Raw genomic sequence first — 17,456 nt, forward strand, 5'->3', positions numbered from 1 at the left:
GGAAAACAACTTTTAAGAAATCATAAATAAATAATGATTGAAATGTAAGTAGACTACAGTTGTTTGGGTTTTGATTATTTTTAACTGGAGAAAATTGAATAAAACCTAAACCTTACCATTAGCACAGAAGTAAGTTTTAAGGATTTGTAGAACCACAGAAACTTTCATTACGTCTGCTGACTCATTGACATTAAATTATGTCTGATTACAAGCTGATCAACACCAAGTCAAACTGAACGCCAGTTGAGAAAGAAAAAAAAATCTTCCCTTCACTAAGGACTCAATTTGACCCTGGTAAACTGAATAATGCATTAAAAAAATTGTGGCATTGCAGACAGATCACCAACATCGTTAAAAGCCATACATTCAAGAATAAGAAAAAAACATTGTAAAAATGTATGAGACATAGTATATACTTGTCTAAAATTCAGTTTATTCTAATAGACTTGAAATTTCAGCCCAGTTTTAACATGAAGTACCAGTTTGTAGTACCAACAGAACAATGTCAGGTTCCAACTCGGACGCCAAACTCTGCTTAATTTCATTCCATTTAAGTGTTTACGTGCTGCTGTCAGGAGGAAAAGTAGGGTGTGATTCTTTGTCAAATTGCATAATACAGACATGACATTTCCACCTGGCCTGGCACATCAGTCCCATTACAGTACATATGAATGGCTCGTATGTAAACAAAATGTATAATGTTGTAATGTAAATGTCTTTGGTTCATTGTTTTCAATCCACAATGCAGTTTATCACACTGTGCTTGTCACGTTAGGTAAATGAGCCAATCACTCTCTGCCTTCATGAGAAAAATTTAATAGAATTTCTTAAAACAGTGAGTCTAATTCAAACAAGTGATAAAATATCCCAACAGATGTTTTAGACAGCATCTCAGGATTAGTAAGTACAAGCAAGCATAGAGAGTGGAACCTGAAAAAAAAAGGAACAATTCTTACAACCTCTGTCTAACATCATCGTTATAGCCCTCAATCCTATTTGTTAACGATAACAATTTACTTACATAATTATTTCTGAGAACTGGGGATTCAATGCCTCGACACTGCTTTAATGCATGAGGCAACAAAACAAGCCATTAGAGACACCATAATATTCAAATCATTATTGCAAAAGGAAATAAGTTTGAAGGTTTCAGTTATTACCCAGATAGTTTGCTGTAAATTTCCACACCATCTTTCTAAACTGCTCCCTGTTTAAACTGGACAGTAGTTGTGGTTGCATGTTTTTTCCCTTCTGAAGTGGCTGATCATATCAATATTGTTAAACTGCAGCCCAGTCACCAGGATAAAATGTTAGCAGTTCACATTTCTGCAAACGATGGGTATGTTCATTGTGTACGTGTCATAGGCTACATACCATATCACGTCAACGTTAAATGTTTATTACCTGACTGTCATGTGAGGAGGTTGAGGTGATTGTAGTAGACTTTGAGGCAACAAGGCTGCCAAAACAGCGACTGTGGTTAGAGTCTGCGTTTCTTCATTTATATGTATGAAACCGTTGAATATATTTGACACCAGAACACAGCAATTCAACAAGTGGGTATGATGTTTCCCAACCCCAACCCATTGGTTTTGGTGCCTTAACATTAGCAGGGCATCAGCACATGATTGTGATAAGTGAATTTTTATTTTATTTTATTTTTCTTAATTGAAGCTATGGAAATGTAAGATGCAACATAAAGAAACACAAAGTTCTAACTAACTGTGGTTTTGTGGCGATGTACTTTACCAACATTTATTCTAGCGACTGGGTTGTAAAACTGGGGACCTGGTTTGCTTGCCCAGTTTATACAATGCTCTTATAAGTGGTGTGAACGAGGGACAACACTACAAAAATAACTTGTAATTAGATTATATTACCCTTTTACACAAGAGAATAACAGACTGAACACAGCTTCTGCTGTCATGACCCGAAATGTGTGAGAATAGCACTCATGTTTGTCCAGATATTGAAAACAACACTTCAGTGGAGGACTGTTTCTCACATTGCACATTTTTTCCCCATTTGTGTGATATAGAACACAACCAATAGGAATAATGGCAAATGCCATCAATACAGGTTTCTATAAACACAGAATAATAGTTATGTTCTAGAAATATTGTATGTTTTTTTTGATTGTCGCCAAATCTCATGTGCAGAGCCAATCAAACAATGCATGTATCCTCATACCAAGTATTGTTTGTGTATCCAAAGACTGATATATTGTATTCCACTGTGCCATATAGCTCCAAATTTGTCCATTAAAACACATAAATAGACCACACTGTTGCAGTGATTGTTTCTTCATTACCATGAACACACACACACACACAAACTTCAAATTATTTGACTCAATCCCACATACACAATCCTGCTGCCAGAATTTAATCCGTCGTTGAAAACTGTCCCCAGCAAATGCATTATTTCTTGCTGTTTGAGTAAGTTTGCTTAAAATAAAATGTCAAGCTGTTTAACTGGATTAATGAGCTGTTTTTGAAAATTCTACTATTTTTGGGAGGGAAGAAAAGGTCTCAAAATTCTTCTATTTTGCAATTGTTTTTGAATGTTCATTAGGAAATTGATTGAAAAGTTGAATCGCTGAAAAATGTCCATGAATTTCAGAGTATCTTAGATTATCTTATGTCCTCCCTTTTGATTTAATAACAGGATGCACTTGAGCTGGTATGGACTCTGCAAGTTTGTGCAAAACCTGATGACTCAAGTTATCCCAGCAGGATTCAACAATGTTCCACATTGCAAACATTTGCCAGAACTACTTGAAGACCACAGAAGACCAAGGAGTCCTGACTGTCATGGACTTTCCTTCACAATCACCTGACCTCAACCCCATTCAACATTTATAGGGGTACATTTTGTGACATTAAAAGGAAGCTTTTTGGAACACTCTCAGATCATGCTCGGATTGCATGCCAGTTCAAGTTCAATTTTCAGAGATTCAAAACAAGTGCAACATACAAGTACTTTGATTAGTGGACTCAACATTGTATTGTAATGTATACATGACCTATTTTAAAATATTTATGTCATCAGTAGGAAACAATGCACTTTGGGCTGAGAGCCACAGACAGTAGGGAAGTCACACTGTATTAGGAGACTAACATATTGTTAGCTTCAGCCTTTTCATGAAAATCGTCGTGAGAATCGTTGAAAATACAAAAAAATATAGAATAACAGACTTATTTAAGCGAGGCCCAGCTAATTTTTTCTAATTACCCTAATCCCTATTCAAGTCTCGGTCAACAGTCAGTATCTGAAAAACTTCAAAACAAGGTATGACCTGTTCAACCAGCTCTTTGCATCAAAGCACCAGTCAAACTGTCACCCCACCTCAACTCTGTCTGTATTCAGTGTGGGCTCTTAGCGCTCTAATAAGCAAAGCTGGACTCACTCCTTTAAAAATCTGAACACAGCCACACACACAGTTTAAAATGTTTACCATTTCCTCTTCCCCACGCTCAGATCACACACACACACAACACACACACACACACGCACACTCACGCACGCACGCACACACACGCAAAGCTAAAGGGCCTGTCAATGCAAGGATCTTCCATTCTTAACTGACTGTCTTTTTCCAGTGTTACACTGCACATCAGTCCCCAAAGCCACAGATAAACAGCACCATCTCTGTCAGTCCAAGCATGTTCAATCCCAGCTTCTGTCCCGCCCCCTCTCTCTCATCCAGCCCTCTGCCTTAGGATCTATAGTCTCTCATAGCGCTGCTGTGTACTATGCCAGGCCCATCTCCTCCAACACACTCCTAGGCGACTCATCCTCCTGTAAAGGAAAACACACAAACATTAGAATGGAAGAGCTACTATTTCTTTTTTTAACTATTTAAAATAAATGACAAACATACAAATGTCATGGGGCTGGCGGTTCTCAGAGGTACAGACATGAATCATTACAGTCAGTTGGACCATTTATATCATGTTACATTATGGCATAATGAATCCCTGAAACATTTAGAAATGAGGAAAGAAAAATAAACATAATCCAGTCTATGGCAGATCACAGACCACACTGGCCTGGAACAGTTTTACTCTGTATTTCTCAAAAATATTTATTGCAGATGTGAAATACTACTATTACACTTCTGCTTATGAATCATAGACACTGTGCCTCAAAATAAAGTGCGACCCTGATAAAATGAGCAGAATTTCAGTGAAACTTTTGTTCATAGAAATGAACCGGGAGTTAAAGCCAGTAGAGTGTACCTTAGCGAAGGCAAGCAGAGTGCAGGCACTGCTGCCACACCAGGCTGAAGTAAGGTTGGTAATCACCAGCTAGGCAACGGTTTTTGAGGTTCCTCATAGATTTTCTCCTTCACAATGCCACTCTGTTGTAGCGTGTGCCCCCATAAGCCTATAGCATAACTTTCTAACAGATTTCCTATAGTATGTTGAGATAATGAGTTTTCTCATTAGTGTGCGGATAATGTAAAACACACTCTCCTTTCCACCCCAAAACAGTGACAAAAAGTTGAAGCTGAAAGACAGTCACACTGAGAAAACATCACCGACAGTGGTGGGTGAAGCCCAGGTTACCTCCTGCAGTAGGTCAGCTTGTTCAATGGCCTTGAGGACGCTCTTCTTAGATGTGTCCTGGATCTCTCCACCCATCAGGAACTCGTCTAGAATGAAGTAGGCTTTCTCAAAGTTAAAGATGATGTCCAGCTCACACACCTGCACAAACAAACAAAAAATCCATTGCTTTCTTAAAGCAAAGAAAGTCTTCACATGCTCTCTATGGGGCATGGAGAACCGGTTCCAACATAGAAGAGGAATCGTGATGACATTTTAATTTCAATTCTGGTCTTCGGTGCCTGAACAAAATTCACTTGTGCTACCTTCAAATACACTGCAAACTCCTACCATATTATCTACCAGGGCCTGGCTATACATTTGCGAGTCTCATGTGAGTTGAACTTATATCTGTCTCCTAATATGTCTTACTAAATTGTGAATTGAGCATTATTGTCAGTTACTCTACTCAGCCCTTGCCAAGTTGCTTGACTAGCTGGTTAAAAGCACAAAAAGTGTGATTATCTTGTAACTAGAGCTGTCAGTTGATTAAGAGATTTAATCGTGATTAATCACTTGATTGCCCATAGTTAACTTGCATTCTTTATTTGTTCTAAATGTACCTTTATATTTTTAATACTCTTATCAACATGGGAGTGGACTTATATGCTTGCTTTCTAAAATGTATGTTTAATATTATAAAAACAATCAAAAACAATGACATATACTGTCCAGAATATTCTCCTGAATAACTTCAAAGGGCACAGTATGTTCAAAAAATATGCTGAAAGCATAAAATGGCACTCAAGCCAAACAAGCAGCAACAGATGGGCATACTGACCTGAATAAATCATTTTTTAGTAATACTAACACAATGTAGTGTCAAACTTTACACTTGTTAATCGGCCTGCAAGCTGCAGCCACCCATTTAGCTATCGCTTTTGAAAGTTTGTTGTATGTAGAGTTGTTTAGGCATCTCTGTTGCAAACTATTCAGTGTGGTCTGCCTTTGGTGAGGGGGAGGAGGGCTCTCTGCATCAGCTATGTGCTTGGCCAGCATGTGGTATTTGAGACTGGACGCACTCCAGTGGTGACTCAGTTCACATGGACAGTAAATGTAAATAATTTTGTTTTTGTGGACAGAACCATCTGAAAGGGCTTTGAAGCTGAGCTTGCCATTTAAAAGACCCTTGTCTTTATCCATTTCTGCTCAAGGAGGTTTGTTTCTGCTTGCCACCCACAACATTACTGCTGCATTGCTTCCTGATATTGCAAACTATAAAGCAGCCGATGGTCATAATCATGGAACGTGCGTACATTAATCGTGTGTCAAAAATAATTTGACAGCCCTACTTGTAACAAACTCAAGGGGTGACAAGACAAAAAGACTAAGAGATCTATAACTTACACTGCCAAAGTACTTATCCAGCAACTCTACAAAACGGTGGATGACTTCCAGTGTGATCAGCTCATTGTCCTGCTCTTCAATTGCACAACAGAAATACAGGCTGGCGTACCTGCATGAACAGACACAGAACAACATTTTAATATAATAACACCTGACATTGTAAAGTATTCTCTGTGGCAAGGTAGAATACAGTGCAAAACAAAGTAAAAACATGCATGTAGACATGGGAAGTAACAACCACTGTAGGTACATAATAACTCCTCTGAGTGAACTGATGTTTACACTTGCTAGAACAGTTGAAGCCAGAATCCAAATGAAATATTAAATATTAAATAAAATAAATCCTAAAACAAGGTGCTTAAAAGGAGGTTTCTGATGAACTGTGGAGCCTCTTTTACTTCCATTACAAGCATAGTGTTCCCTCAGTCCATCTCCACTGCAGGAAATCCTTCTGTGCTGAACTCATCAACCACCCACCTGCCCACACACTGCTAGGTTGTCCTTTTTTTTGTTTATCCACCTCTGCATTCTGTTGCAGTAATGAGGCCTGATACACACTGATCTCTGTGTGTGTGTGTGTGTGTGTGTGTGTGTGTGTGTGTGTGTGTGTGTGTGGTTAGCTTAATGACAGTAGAAAGCTAGGTCTTCCCCTTTTCACCCACGTAAAATCTAATGCTGTTCAGGCCACATAGAAACAGTCATGAACTTTAACTGGTCTGTGGGAGGTGAACTAAAGCAAAGAGTAGACACATTAAAACCAGCGAATCTGCTGCTTTACTCAGGTCAAATCAAGATTTTTTTTGCAACCTGGAAATCAATGAATCATTGAAACATTCATGAAATTTGTTTTAATGATTAATTCATTATAGGTCTTGGGAAAATGTGACAAAATCTTCTGGGTCAAAAATATCCATCCATCCATCCATCCATCCATCCATCCATCCACAAGTGGCCAGCTCATCGCAGGGAATATACATACAGTAATTGTAATATTTGGTTAAATGTCCCTTGGCAACTTTCACCTCAATTTGCTGCTTTTGGTAGCCATCCACAAGCTTCTGGTAGTCCTTTGGCTGCCACTCCTCTTGACAGAAATGGTTAAGTTTGACTAAATTTGTTGGCTTCCTGGCACAGACTAGTTTCTGATTTAGCCATTCCTTTACAACTTCTGATGTGTTTGGGATCACTGTCCTGTTGGAACACCCAACTGTACCATAGACCCAATCTTCTGGCTTATGAATTTAGGTTTTCCTGAAGAATTTTTTCCTTCTTCATTATTCCATTTACTTTCTTCAGAGCATCAGATCCACTGGCAGCAAAACCGCCCTAAAGCATAATACTATCAGCACCAGTACCTGCTTGAAAGTAGGTGTGGTGTTTGTGGGGTTAAAGGCCTCATCTTCTCCAAACATTGCTGCTCATTGTGGCCAAGCAACTCCATATTTGTTTCATCTAACCACTGAGATTTCATCCAGAAGGTTTTTTCATTGTCCATGTGACCAGCACAGATTTCCATCAACCTTTCAGCTGCAGCGTCTGGAGCAAGGGCTTCTCTCTTGCTTGGCAACCTTTCAGCCAATGGTAATGCAAAACACGCTAGACTGTGGACACTGACACCTGTCTACCAGCAGCTTCTAACTGATTGCAGACTTTTTTAGTTTATTCTTGACCATCCTGACCCATTTTCTCTCAGCTGCATGTGATAGTTCAGGTTTTCCTACCGATCGTGGCAGTGACACAACTGCGCCATGCACTTCGGATTTTCAAACAGCTGTTTAACCTTGGGATGTGTAACTGCTTTGAAATGCCTCTAAGTGACTCTCCTGACTTCAAATCAATAATGTGCTCGAAGATCGATGTTGAGCTCCTTAGACTTTCCCATTGTAGTGTAGAGTCTAATGGGTGTATCAAACAGGTCCTATTAAAATGGGCCTAGAAGAGCCACCACTTGTTCTCAATTAGAATCACTTAAAAGTTAAGAGTTCATTCTATAGGGCAAATTTGATTGACACAACTTTCTATATTACCAAAATTGGTCATTCAATTTGTTGTGTGTATATTTTTGACTGGCAAGATTTGGTCACATATCCAGAGGACCAATAATATACATTCAAATAAAAACCTTTGGTGCCTTTGTTTAATAGGGCAGCTAAAGGATTGGACAAGAAATCGTGGGAGAGAGAGAGGGGATGACATGCAGCAGGGGGTGATTGGGTGGAATCAAACCTGAGGCTGCTGCAGACGGCAAATCTTTTTCCTTATAAATTTACTTACACCTTGAACTAGGCTTGCCATGGTAGTCTGTGTTCACAATGTCACACGTTAATAACATTATTGAAGGAAAACGAGTTGTAAACTCACTGATAAGTCAGAGGTGTACCAAGCCTTCTTCTGGCTAATGTTTTTGTTCAGGGCCAACAGGACACATGACTCCGGTACAAGGAAAGGAGAAAGGCTTTGTGTCTACATAAATAATGCTTTCCGCTCAGTTAAAGTGGATGGACAGTGTTCACCAGATGGCAAATTACTGAACTAAGATGTTGCCCATATTATCTGCCCAGAGAGTGCCAAGAGTGTTTTTATGGTTGTTGTGAACATTCCCCCAGATGCAAATTCAGAATGCCATCAGCAGTAACATGACAAAGCAACCAGATGGAATGGTCATTGTGGCTGGTGATTTTAATGACACGTACCTCAGAACTGTTTTACCTAAATTCCACCCGCATGTTAAGTTTCCCTAAAGATAAAGAAACATCCTTGACCTTGTGTATACAAATATACCTGACAGCTACAAAGCCCTACAGTGTCCTCACTTTGGCCAGTCAGATCTGATTTCTCTGCACTTTTTGTCTGCATACTCTCAGTTGATAAAGATGGTCAAACCGTCGGTTAAAACTGTTTAAGTCTTGAGTAGAACACTTTGCAACTGGATGTTGGACTTCCTTAAAAGCAGATCCCAGAGAGTTTTCGTTTAGCAGTCACACCTCCTCTACGTTAGTGCTGAACACCGGAGCCCCCCAGGACTGTGTGCTCAGCCCCCTCCTGTTCACACTGTGCACCCATTACTGCAATCCCAGACATCAGGGGAACTCTACCGTGAAGTATGCAAACAACATGACCATCATCAGCTGTATTATAAACAGTGATGAGAGTTCATATCAGGAGGAATTCAATAATTTTGCCAAGTGGTGCACAGAGAACAAGCTACTGCTCAATGGAGCTGATTGCCCCCTTTTTTCTTAAATCACCAAAGACACACATCTCTGTCTACATCAGTTCAGCTGAAGTGGAGCAGGTTAATAGTTATAGCGTCCTTGGAATTACATTATCATTATTAGAACATTATTAGAACATTGTAAGGCACAGAAAGTCTCCTCTTCATACATACACTTAACACGTCTAAATTCCGGAGCACATACTTCTGTTTATAAAACAGTGTCTGTCCCAACAACTTTTGTTGTTAAGATATTGGAAATAAAACACATTTGCCACCATATTACTGGAAATTTGTCAGCCGTTATTCTTTGAAAGTAGTGCAGGGAAAAGGCATTTTTTTTTTTTTTTTTTTTTTTTTTACAGCTGCTTTGTTGGCCGCTAGCAGTTGCTCTACACCAAACAAACATATGTGTTATGAGTAGAGCTGAAACAATTCAGCACCTGAAACACAAAATCAATCGCCCACTATTTGGATGATGTGTGTGTCCTTATTAAATACAGAATAACTAGTTCAAGAACCTGGATTTCTAAACTATATATAATGTCAGGAATTCCATATATTTGGTTATTTGGTTATATCGTGGTCTAAGCTGGTGTCTAGAGAAAGAGATAAAGAAAAAAGAAAATGGTGTAAACAGAAAAGTACATTAAATAATGTGCCTCATTAAAGACATACTGACAAGAACACTTGTCAGTGTCCTGCCCAGCAGAAATGACTTTAGCACTATGGCAGTTTAATGATTTTGTGTTTTTACCTTTTATAGACAATCTTGAGGTCCCTCCATTCAAGGAAGCTGCACATCTTTGGTTTGCGGGCAAGCACTATCTGCATCAGCTCCCTGACCATCTTCTTTTTGTCGCGCTCAGCTGTGGCTGTGTACCACTTCTGCAGGCGCAGCTTCCCCTGCCGGCTGAACAGCAGCATGAAATGCATCTACACACAGACAGGGACAGAAACAATTCAAATCATGGAAAAGAATAGACAGGAAAGCTTTATTGACTGGAGATTTAACAAATGTTCCTTGTTGATGAATCTGCAAATGATTAAGAATACATGGGGGAGAATTATTGGTCAAATAAAACAATGACTACAACTGATCTCGTTCACCATTCATCGCACGGCAGTTGTGAATATCAATAACAGTGTTACCTACACATACAGATTCTTGGGTGGGCCTTCCATGTATATCAATGGACGCTAAAGTATATTTGGCAACCCATTTAAGCATTTTATAGACTACTTAGATTTTTATTATCTGTCTCAGAGAATTATGCCATCTGCAAATTATTAACAAGGTGACAACCAGCCCTTGCTCTCCCCCTGCCATCTACTGTCAATCATACACGCTCTGCAGTAAAAGAGACACTTTCTGGTGTTACATCCCTCCTGTAAAAGAACTGGTTGTGATGCAACCTTTTCTGTCCGGAAAAGTGTTTTTTTGTGATTTGTCAGAGCATATTGATCCGTTTTATAATTAACAACAAGCTTCCACTACACATGGTCCAACTGCTGTTTGGAATTGCATTAGAAAAAAAAAATCCTTAGTGAGTGACAAAACAGTGTTTTTTGGTGGACTTGATAAGATGTACTGTTGATGAAGAAAACCGATAACATGCTGGTAGAGTGGAAACAGAAAGCAGAGTGAAATCAACAAGCGAGGCATGCCAGTGTGCGTGTATCAATGTGGACAATTAAAGCAAAACTATGTGAGATTAATGTATGCAAACTCTTAAAACTATGCTGCTCTGTTTCTTTGTCTACATCAAAGGTGCAAAGCTACAACTGCATAAAATGTTTCAAATCAAAGCTCCCACAGCTCATTGGGAAAAATCCCTCCCATTACTGCTAGACTTTTATTATGAAACATCTGCACGAAAGTCAGAGATACTGCACAATTGACAATACCTGTGCTGTACTTTACTGTACTGCCTGCTTTTTGTCCATCTGTCCGTCCTCCTTATAAAATCCAGTTCTCTTCCAAACCTTTTTTTAGATTTGATAGTGCATTGTACTGCTGTTTTCTGACATGTTGCTTTTGTTTTCTGGAAGGGAACTATTGTTACTGTGACGAGTCTCGCACTGACCTTTTTGAACTTCTACAAGCACTTGAAGATGCTGTGAGGAAGTAGCATCATAAACAGCTTCACTCAGCTGATTCATAACTTTCAAACTGATTTTCATTTCATATCAGTGAACTGTTAGACCTCTTAAGAATAATTTTGCTTTAATAAAGATCAATAGTAAATATGCAAAAGAGATAACAAGTTAAGTCCCCTAAAAAGAACAACTGGTTTCCCTTGAAGAAAAAACTTTATGTATATTGTAGTTCTCCATACTACTAATACTGTGTATAATAGTGTATTACAGTATACTAGGATACATACAATTAATGATTATACTGCTAGACTCTGGAGTCTCACTCAGTATCCCACCCAAAACACTATCTGATGGTTACACTTCACAAGTAATAGCAAATCAGCGATGAAGACTGGAGGCCACTCCGGTAGGTAAAGTGAGAGCATCGCTGAACATACAATAAACATCCCAATCTGAGATGGAAAGTATGTCATTACCCAAGGAATTTCAGTCAATAGAAGCGAAATCAACAGTTTTAAGATCATTAAATCTTTTTAAATAAAACTTTTTTTAAGATTCGGTGCCACACAGTATTGTGCTTCAGAGTGAAACACAGCATATCTGTCTTGTCTTTTCACTGTAACTCTGCATCTTAATTTAGGGAATTATTCAAATAAAAATAACAATGGTGATAAAAATGTATTTTAAACAATGATACTTATAAACTAAAGTTAAACTTCAAAGTAAGAGTTGAGTTAACCAAGACTAAACTGACTTTTATCAGTTTATCACAATATATATCTGCCCCTTTGCTAGTAATCTTTAACGAGTTTAAACAGACACAAAAGTTTATTTATTTTACATTTATTTTCATGTGATAGTCCATTTAAACATAACATTGTGTTTGAAGAGACAATACCATCAAAAAAGTACCATAACCCAGTATTTAGCCAGTGTTTTACTTGCGTACAGTTGAGCTGCCATTCATAGTTCCTTCCGCAGCATCCCATCTATAGAAAAATCCCTGAACAACGTCCAACACACATTTGAAACCATTGCTCCTAGAGGTGGATCACAAGCCTTTTACCTTTGCAGGCAAAACAAGCTAGCAAGAACCACAACTTTAGCAACTAAATCAAACATGCTAATCAATTTCACAAAAGGTCTATTCTATAAGATCTAATAAGAACATTTATCTACAATATTAAACCTTGTAAATACTACCACAGTTACCAACAGTGACTACAATTTACATTTAAAAAATAATGCAACTTACATTATCTGCAGTTTGGGCCACTTAAGTTGTAACGTTACAACCTGCACGTGTTACTGCAATAAAAAATAATAGTTAGATTGATCCGAAAAAGAATTCATATATTAATCGGAAAAACAAAATCGTTAGGTGCAGCCCTACTCTTCTCCATAAACTAATGTTACCATTTGAAAGTTAATATGATCTTTAACAGAGTTAACTTTTCTGATGACAATGTTGTCTGTTTTGTGCAGCTCTGATAGAGAAATAGAAAAAAGGCTGGGCGAAATGGAAACAAATCTCATCAAATTTTTCATGTTTTGTTTGGTTTGAATATTATTTATTTTATGTCAGAAGTTAAACATAACAAATGTACTGTAAAACAATACCCAACTTTATTTCAGATAAATAAAATGGGTTATATATTTATGGTATATATACTGTTGGTTTTAGTGGGACCAACAGCATTTGCTTGGGTCTGGTAGTGGTAATAAGTGCAATTACCAGACCCGTTTCTTGCTATATGCGGACTATGCAGGTGCATAGGGCCCCCGCACCAATAGGGGGCCCCCTTAAGTTGCAAGTCCGGCCTCAATATCTGAGGAATGACCCGACGGAAAAGCTTTGAAAAGTACCTGGGACTTTTATTCGTAGCACCTCCACTGAGGTTCCAAGTGAGTCAAGGCGATACGTACGCCAGCTGATTGGTCAGATCTAGTCTCTACCACGCCGCGTTGCTATGACGACCAGAACTACTAAGCAAGGAGAGGCGGGTGAGTTGTGCTGAGCCGCCGGTACCGGTCATTCACAGAACCTATTCATCTGGTTCAGAAAAAAGAAAAAAAGAAGAAACTAGATGAAGAAAAATGCTCTTAGGATAAAGGAGAGGTTTGTTTTCATGATGTGGGTGGAGGGGGAGCCTTAATGCTGAACTTTTAGCTATCTTAAGTGTTTGCTTTAGGACAGGGCTAAAATAAAATGTATATGTCACATGCGAATACCATAAGACTGACTGAAGTGACACCCCTTTTAGTGAATTATAGCAGGTCCAGCGCGTCGGCATTACATTTGGGAGGGAGGGTGTGTTGTAAGGCAGATGTCTGTCATGTCTGCTATATCCTTGTCCAGTGGGAGCTGCTGTTCCGTCATAGACCTCCTATGCTGTTAAATATTTGCCACGTAATATTACTTCAGGATTATTTTAGTGTGTCCTCAGTTTATAGGTCTCTACTGTGAAGTGTGCTAAACAACACTAATACATATTAGGCCTAGTGGATTATTATGGACTATTGTGGCAGTGGATTATTTCTCTGAGTGGATTATTGTTAACTCCACTGAGTTAGTTGCGTCTTTCTCTACCACATTTAGAATATTTATTGTGACAATATTATCTGAACAAATTTGCCTACATTTCTACAGTTTAGTTATGTTTTTGATGTATTACTTTAATTCAAAAGAATCACAATAACAAAAATTTAAGTAAATTTAAAGTAAACTATATTATATATGACCGTTAGATCTGCAGAATATATTAGAATATGTTTTTGGTTTATTACTCTAACAAGTACAATGTGTCGAAAACTGCTTAAAAGTGACAACTTTGAAATTGGATGCATGCTTTAAAGGGACACTGTACTGTATATTGCAATGTTAAATATAAAAATAGATTATGAATTTCTGCATTAGTGCAACATAACTCAATTATATAGTAAGAATATTTGCTTAGGATCTATTTTGCTTGGTAACCTGAGGAGTTTTGTCTTTGCAGGAGCAATTCTGAAATAGTTTGAAGTCGCAGACCAGGAAGCAGCACGGCCGCCTTGAGCACCACCGGACCAGGATGTTTAAGTTTAAAAATGTTTCACAATTTAAAACAAACATTTTTAGGGAACACTGCATCAGTTTCATCTATTGACCTATAGAGGATACCCATTGTTTACCTTGTATTATCATTTTATATCAGTTCAACTTGCTAGGGTGGGTCGACTTAAGATGTTTGATTTGAATTGGAGAGGTTTTCACAACTCTAGCCTGTTTTCCTCTTAAAATGTAATAGATTGTTGCATCTTTGTTGATCACTTAAAAGGGTTAGGAATCTATCCATCGTAGCTTGACAAAATAGGGGCCCCCAAAAAGACAGAAACAGCCCTGGGTATTACTTGACTTTGTGGGAACATGCTTTCGACACAATTTGCAGTGCACGCAAATTTGTTTTGCGTTGGACTTTACATAGCCAGAATATCTCCCCACTACTGAATTCTTCTAACCAATCTTTTCATCAATTTCCTCATCTTTTTGAGCCTTGGGCTATTATCCGTTGGGTCGTCTTTTTCGGTAATGCTGTCACTCTAGTTAATATTTTCTGTTGTCATCTACTCTTTTACCTCACTCTCTCTCCTGATGTACTGATGTGCACGACTGCAATAGCACAGACATTAACACCTGTGGTGCTGCTGGCTGCTTCTCCCACACTCTGTGCTGTGTAGGTAAATCTAACCTAATGTGGCTGTAAATCTATTCCAGCCACACAATAGTGGTCAGCATGGCGCTATTACTCATTATAATTGGCTTTATGTGTTATCTGTCAAAACATGGATGGAATGAGTTCTGTGGATGTTATCGACTATGTCTTATATTTTCTATTGAGGAAAAGTCACCAGAAACACACAAGATTTTCCAGGATATTTTTCCTCTCATTTTCCATGTGTTTTCTGGGACTAAAATATTTGTCAACTGCTTTCCAGGTTTTCAAAGATGTGTGGGAGTATGGGGGAAGTGGCAATCACTGAGCAGGTGTGTTGGCTACCAGTGGTGCACAAGGCATTTTGACTGCCATCGTCAGGGGTGGAGTTGCTGACCATTGAACCTTTGTTTGTTAGCATGTAAGTTTGTAGAGCATGTAGATTGATGCAGGCTCCATGGCAAATGGATGATGCACAAATAAACATGCTTGAGTATGGCGTTTGTGAATGTGAATTACTCAACCGGCCGGCTTTACTGTACAAAGATGAGGCGTCAATTAGGCAAGTCCCGGTACAGCAGCAACTCAGTGGCTTTTAGGTTTTTGTCAAGTCTAGTCACTACATACAGTTGGTTGTAATGTTCTCTCCAAACGTGCACAAACACGTACTGCAGGAAACAATAAGCACAGTAAACCTACATAAACTTATTGAACAGGAGCAATTTATTCAAATGGTAAAAACTTGAGACAACCATGAAAATCTACACATGCTGCATTGACTCTGGGATGATAACAGATTTAATAAATCCAAACTCACACATTCGTAACACAACTGCAACAACAACTAGTTATCTTTACTTACATCTGCCTGAAACCAGTCTTGCACCGTCTATGTTCTCTGTGACAAAGAGAAAATGAGGGAGGTGTGGTTCCTATTTGTTTTACAAAAGCAGCAGGATACTTGGAAGGAACATTTAACTGAGGAGCTATTTCAGTCTATTTGTTAAGAGCAAAGAACTTCAGTGTGTTGTAACTGACTGACTTAAGTAACTGTTCAACAGTTTGTCATGTTGTTTGAATCTGGACCGCAAAAAGGTATATGAAATACATTACATTGGGTCGTCCGATACAGCTTTTTCAGGGCTAATACTGATGCCGATTATTAGTATTCAAGGCGACCAATTCCTACTTATATCGCTAAGCGTTATATGTTACATGCCAAGGTTTATGCAATACACTTCCGTACAAATGCACGCAATAGCAATTATAACAGGATGTGGTGGTACCAACGATCTTATCCACAGGGGCTGACAAGATCAACAGAATGATGACAGTTTCTTGTAGCTGCTTTAAATTGAAAACAGCCAAGAGGTGTAGTTTCACCAACTTAGGAAATTGCTGTTAATTAGCCACATCTGAGTTTATTTGCCAGCCACAGAAGTCATTATATTCAGTTAAAACAAAGAGCATTATTGTTAATTTACATATACTATGTGGACCCATGCTTTTGTGTAGTGCACCAATACATTAAAACAGTGATTAAAGATAAAATACGATTATTTATAACTGAGTCGTTAATTCATATTAAAGCTGTAGGATGAGGAAGTAATTGGAAAAAGGACTGCTGAATAACAGTCATCTTGCTAACTGTCACCTAGCTGACTGTCACCTCTATTGTTTAAACAGAAAACAACCTGCGGCTAAACCCATTTCCTGCGACGAGGAAGCATTCATTCAAGTAAAAAAATGTGTCTCCGACATATTCCAATTTTTACATCACTAAATGTCATTTAGACACAGCTCACTTGGTACAGCTCCTTTTAAATACCTACAGTGTGACAGATTCGCAGCATTTTATCACGCCATATCCAGTTATTTGGCCTGTTAGCTTGCGAGCTATGCTGACAGAAGCCAGGTAAAGGTAGCGCAGGTGGACACTTCCTGAAATCGTACACCTTGCTAGCATTAGCTTAGCACCTCGCTCCTGCCCCTTCTAAAGCGAAAGAGAAGCCAGTAACTCACCATTTCGTCCAATATTATATGCTACTGCGACGTGACAAACGAACCCTCCGTCTAAGCGGTCCAGTGCAACGAAAACGAATATACCGGAGCTAACGTTGACAGTCCATGTCTGTCTCAGATACTGTACCAATGAACCTGAACAGAGCCAATCCTCTGCTAAAGTGAGCAGTTCCGCCTCTGGTGAGCATGCGCAGTCTCTACATTTGGTACCCTGAGTTTTGCCTGTCAGGTACGATGTGCACAGAAACCATGCCCAGGCATGCGCCTTTTCCTATGCATGAGCTGGTAAAAGAAGAGAGGGCGAGGCGAATGTGCTCACCTCACTCAACCTTCAAACCAGGCATGACATTGGCTCATGTTCAGTTGCAGGCTGAAGTTGAGTTTTGGAGGAGCGATGTGCAAATATGTTGAATTTCCACAGGGTCATGACGTCAATGATTAGTCACAGGTTTTTTGTCTAGTCTTGATGTAAAA

At 38.8% G+C, this 17,456-nt stretch overlaps 1 protein-coding gene across 6 annotated transcripts; it reads right to left on the minus strand.

Moving 5' to 3' along the window:
- Nucleotides 1-413: 413 nt before the first annotated feature.
- On the minus strand, nucleotides 414-17,206 carry ap1s1 (adaptor related protein complex 1 subunit sigma 1). 6 transcript variants are annotated; one of them, XM_030430741.1, is made up of 8 exons: nucleotides 16,983-17,203; nucleotides 15,823-15,858; nucleotides 13,135-13,321; nucleotides 12,524-12,576; nucleotides 9,926-10,104; nucleotides 5,955-6,063; nucleotides 4,572-4,709; nucleotides 414-3,801 (listed from the first exon to the last, which is right to left on the minus strand). In XM_030430741.1, exons 5-8 carry the CDS (start codon nucleotides 10,102-10,104, stop codon nucleotides 3,754-3,756), a joined length of 474 nt encoding a protein of 157 aa, XP_030286601.1. In that variant the 5' UTR covers nucleotides 12,524-12,576; nucleotides 13,135-13,321; nucleotides 15,823-15,858; nucleotides 16,983-17,203; the 3' UTR covers nucleotides 414-3,753. The 6 variants fall into 6 exon arrangements, with proteins under 6 accessions (XP_030286601.1, XP_030286603.1, XP_030286602.1 ...); XM_030430743.1 differs by lacking the exon at nucleotides 13,135-13,321 and having other exon boundaries at nucleotides 16,983-17,204; XM_030430742.1 differs by lacking the exon at nucleotides 15,823-15,858.
- Nucleotides 17,207-17,456: the final 250 nt, after the last annotated feature.

This window comes from Sparus aurata, chromosome 10, assembly GCF_900880675.1.
Source record: "Sparus aurata chromosome 10, fSpaAur1.1, whole genome shotgun sequence".
NCBI classification, from domain to species: Eukaryota; Metazoa; Chordata; class Actinopteri; order Spariformes; family Sparidae; genus Sparus; species Sparus aurata.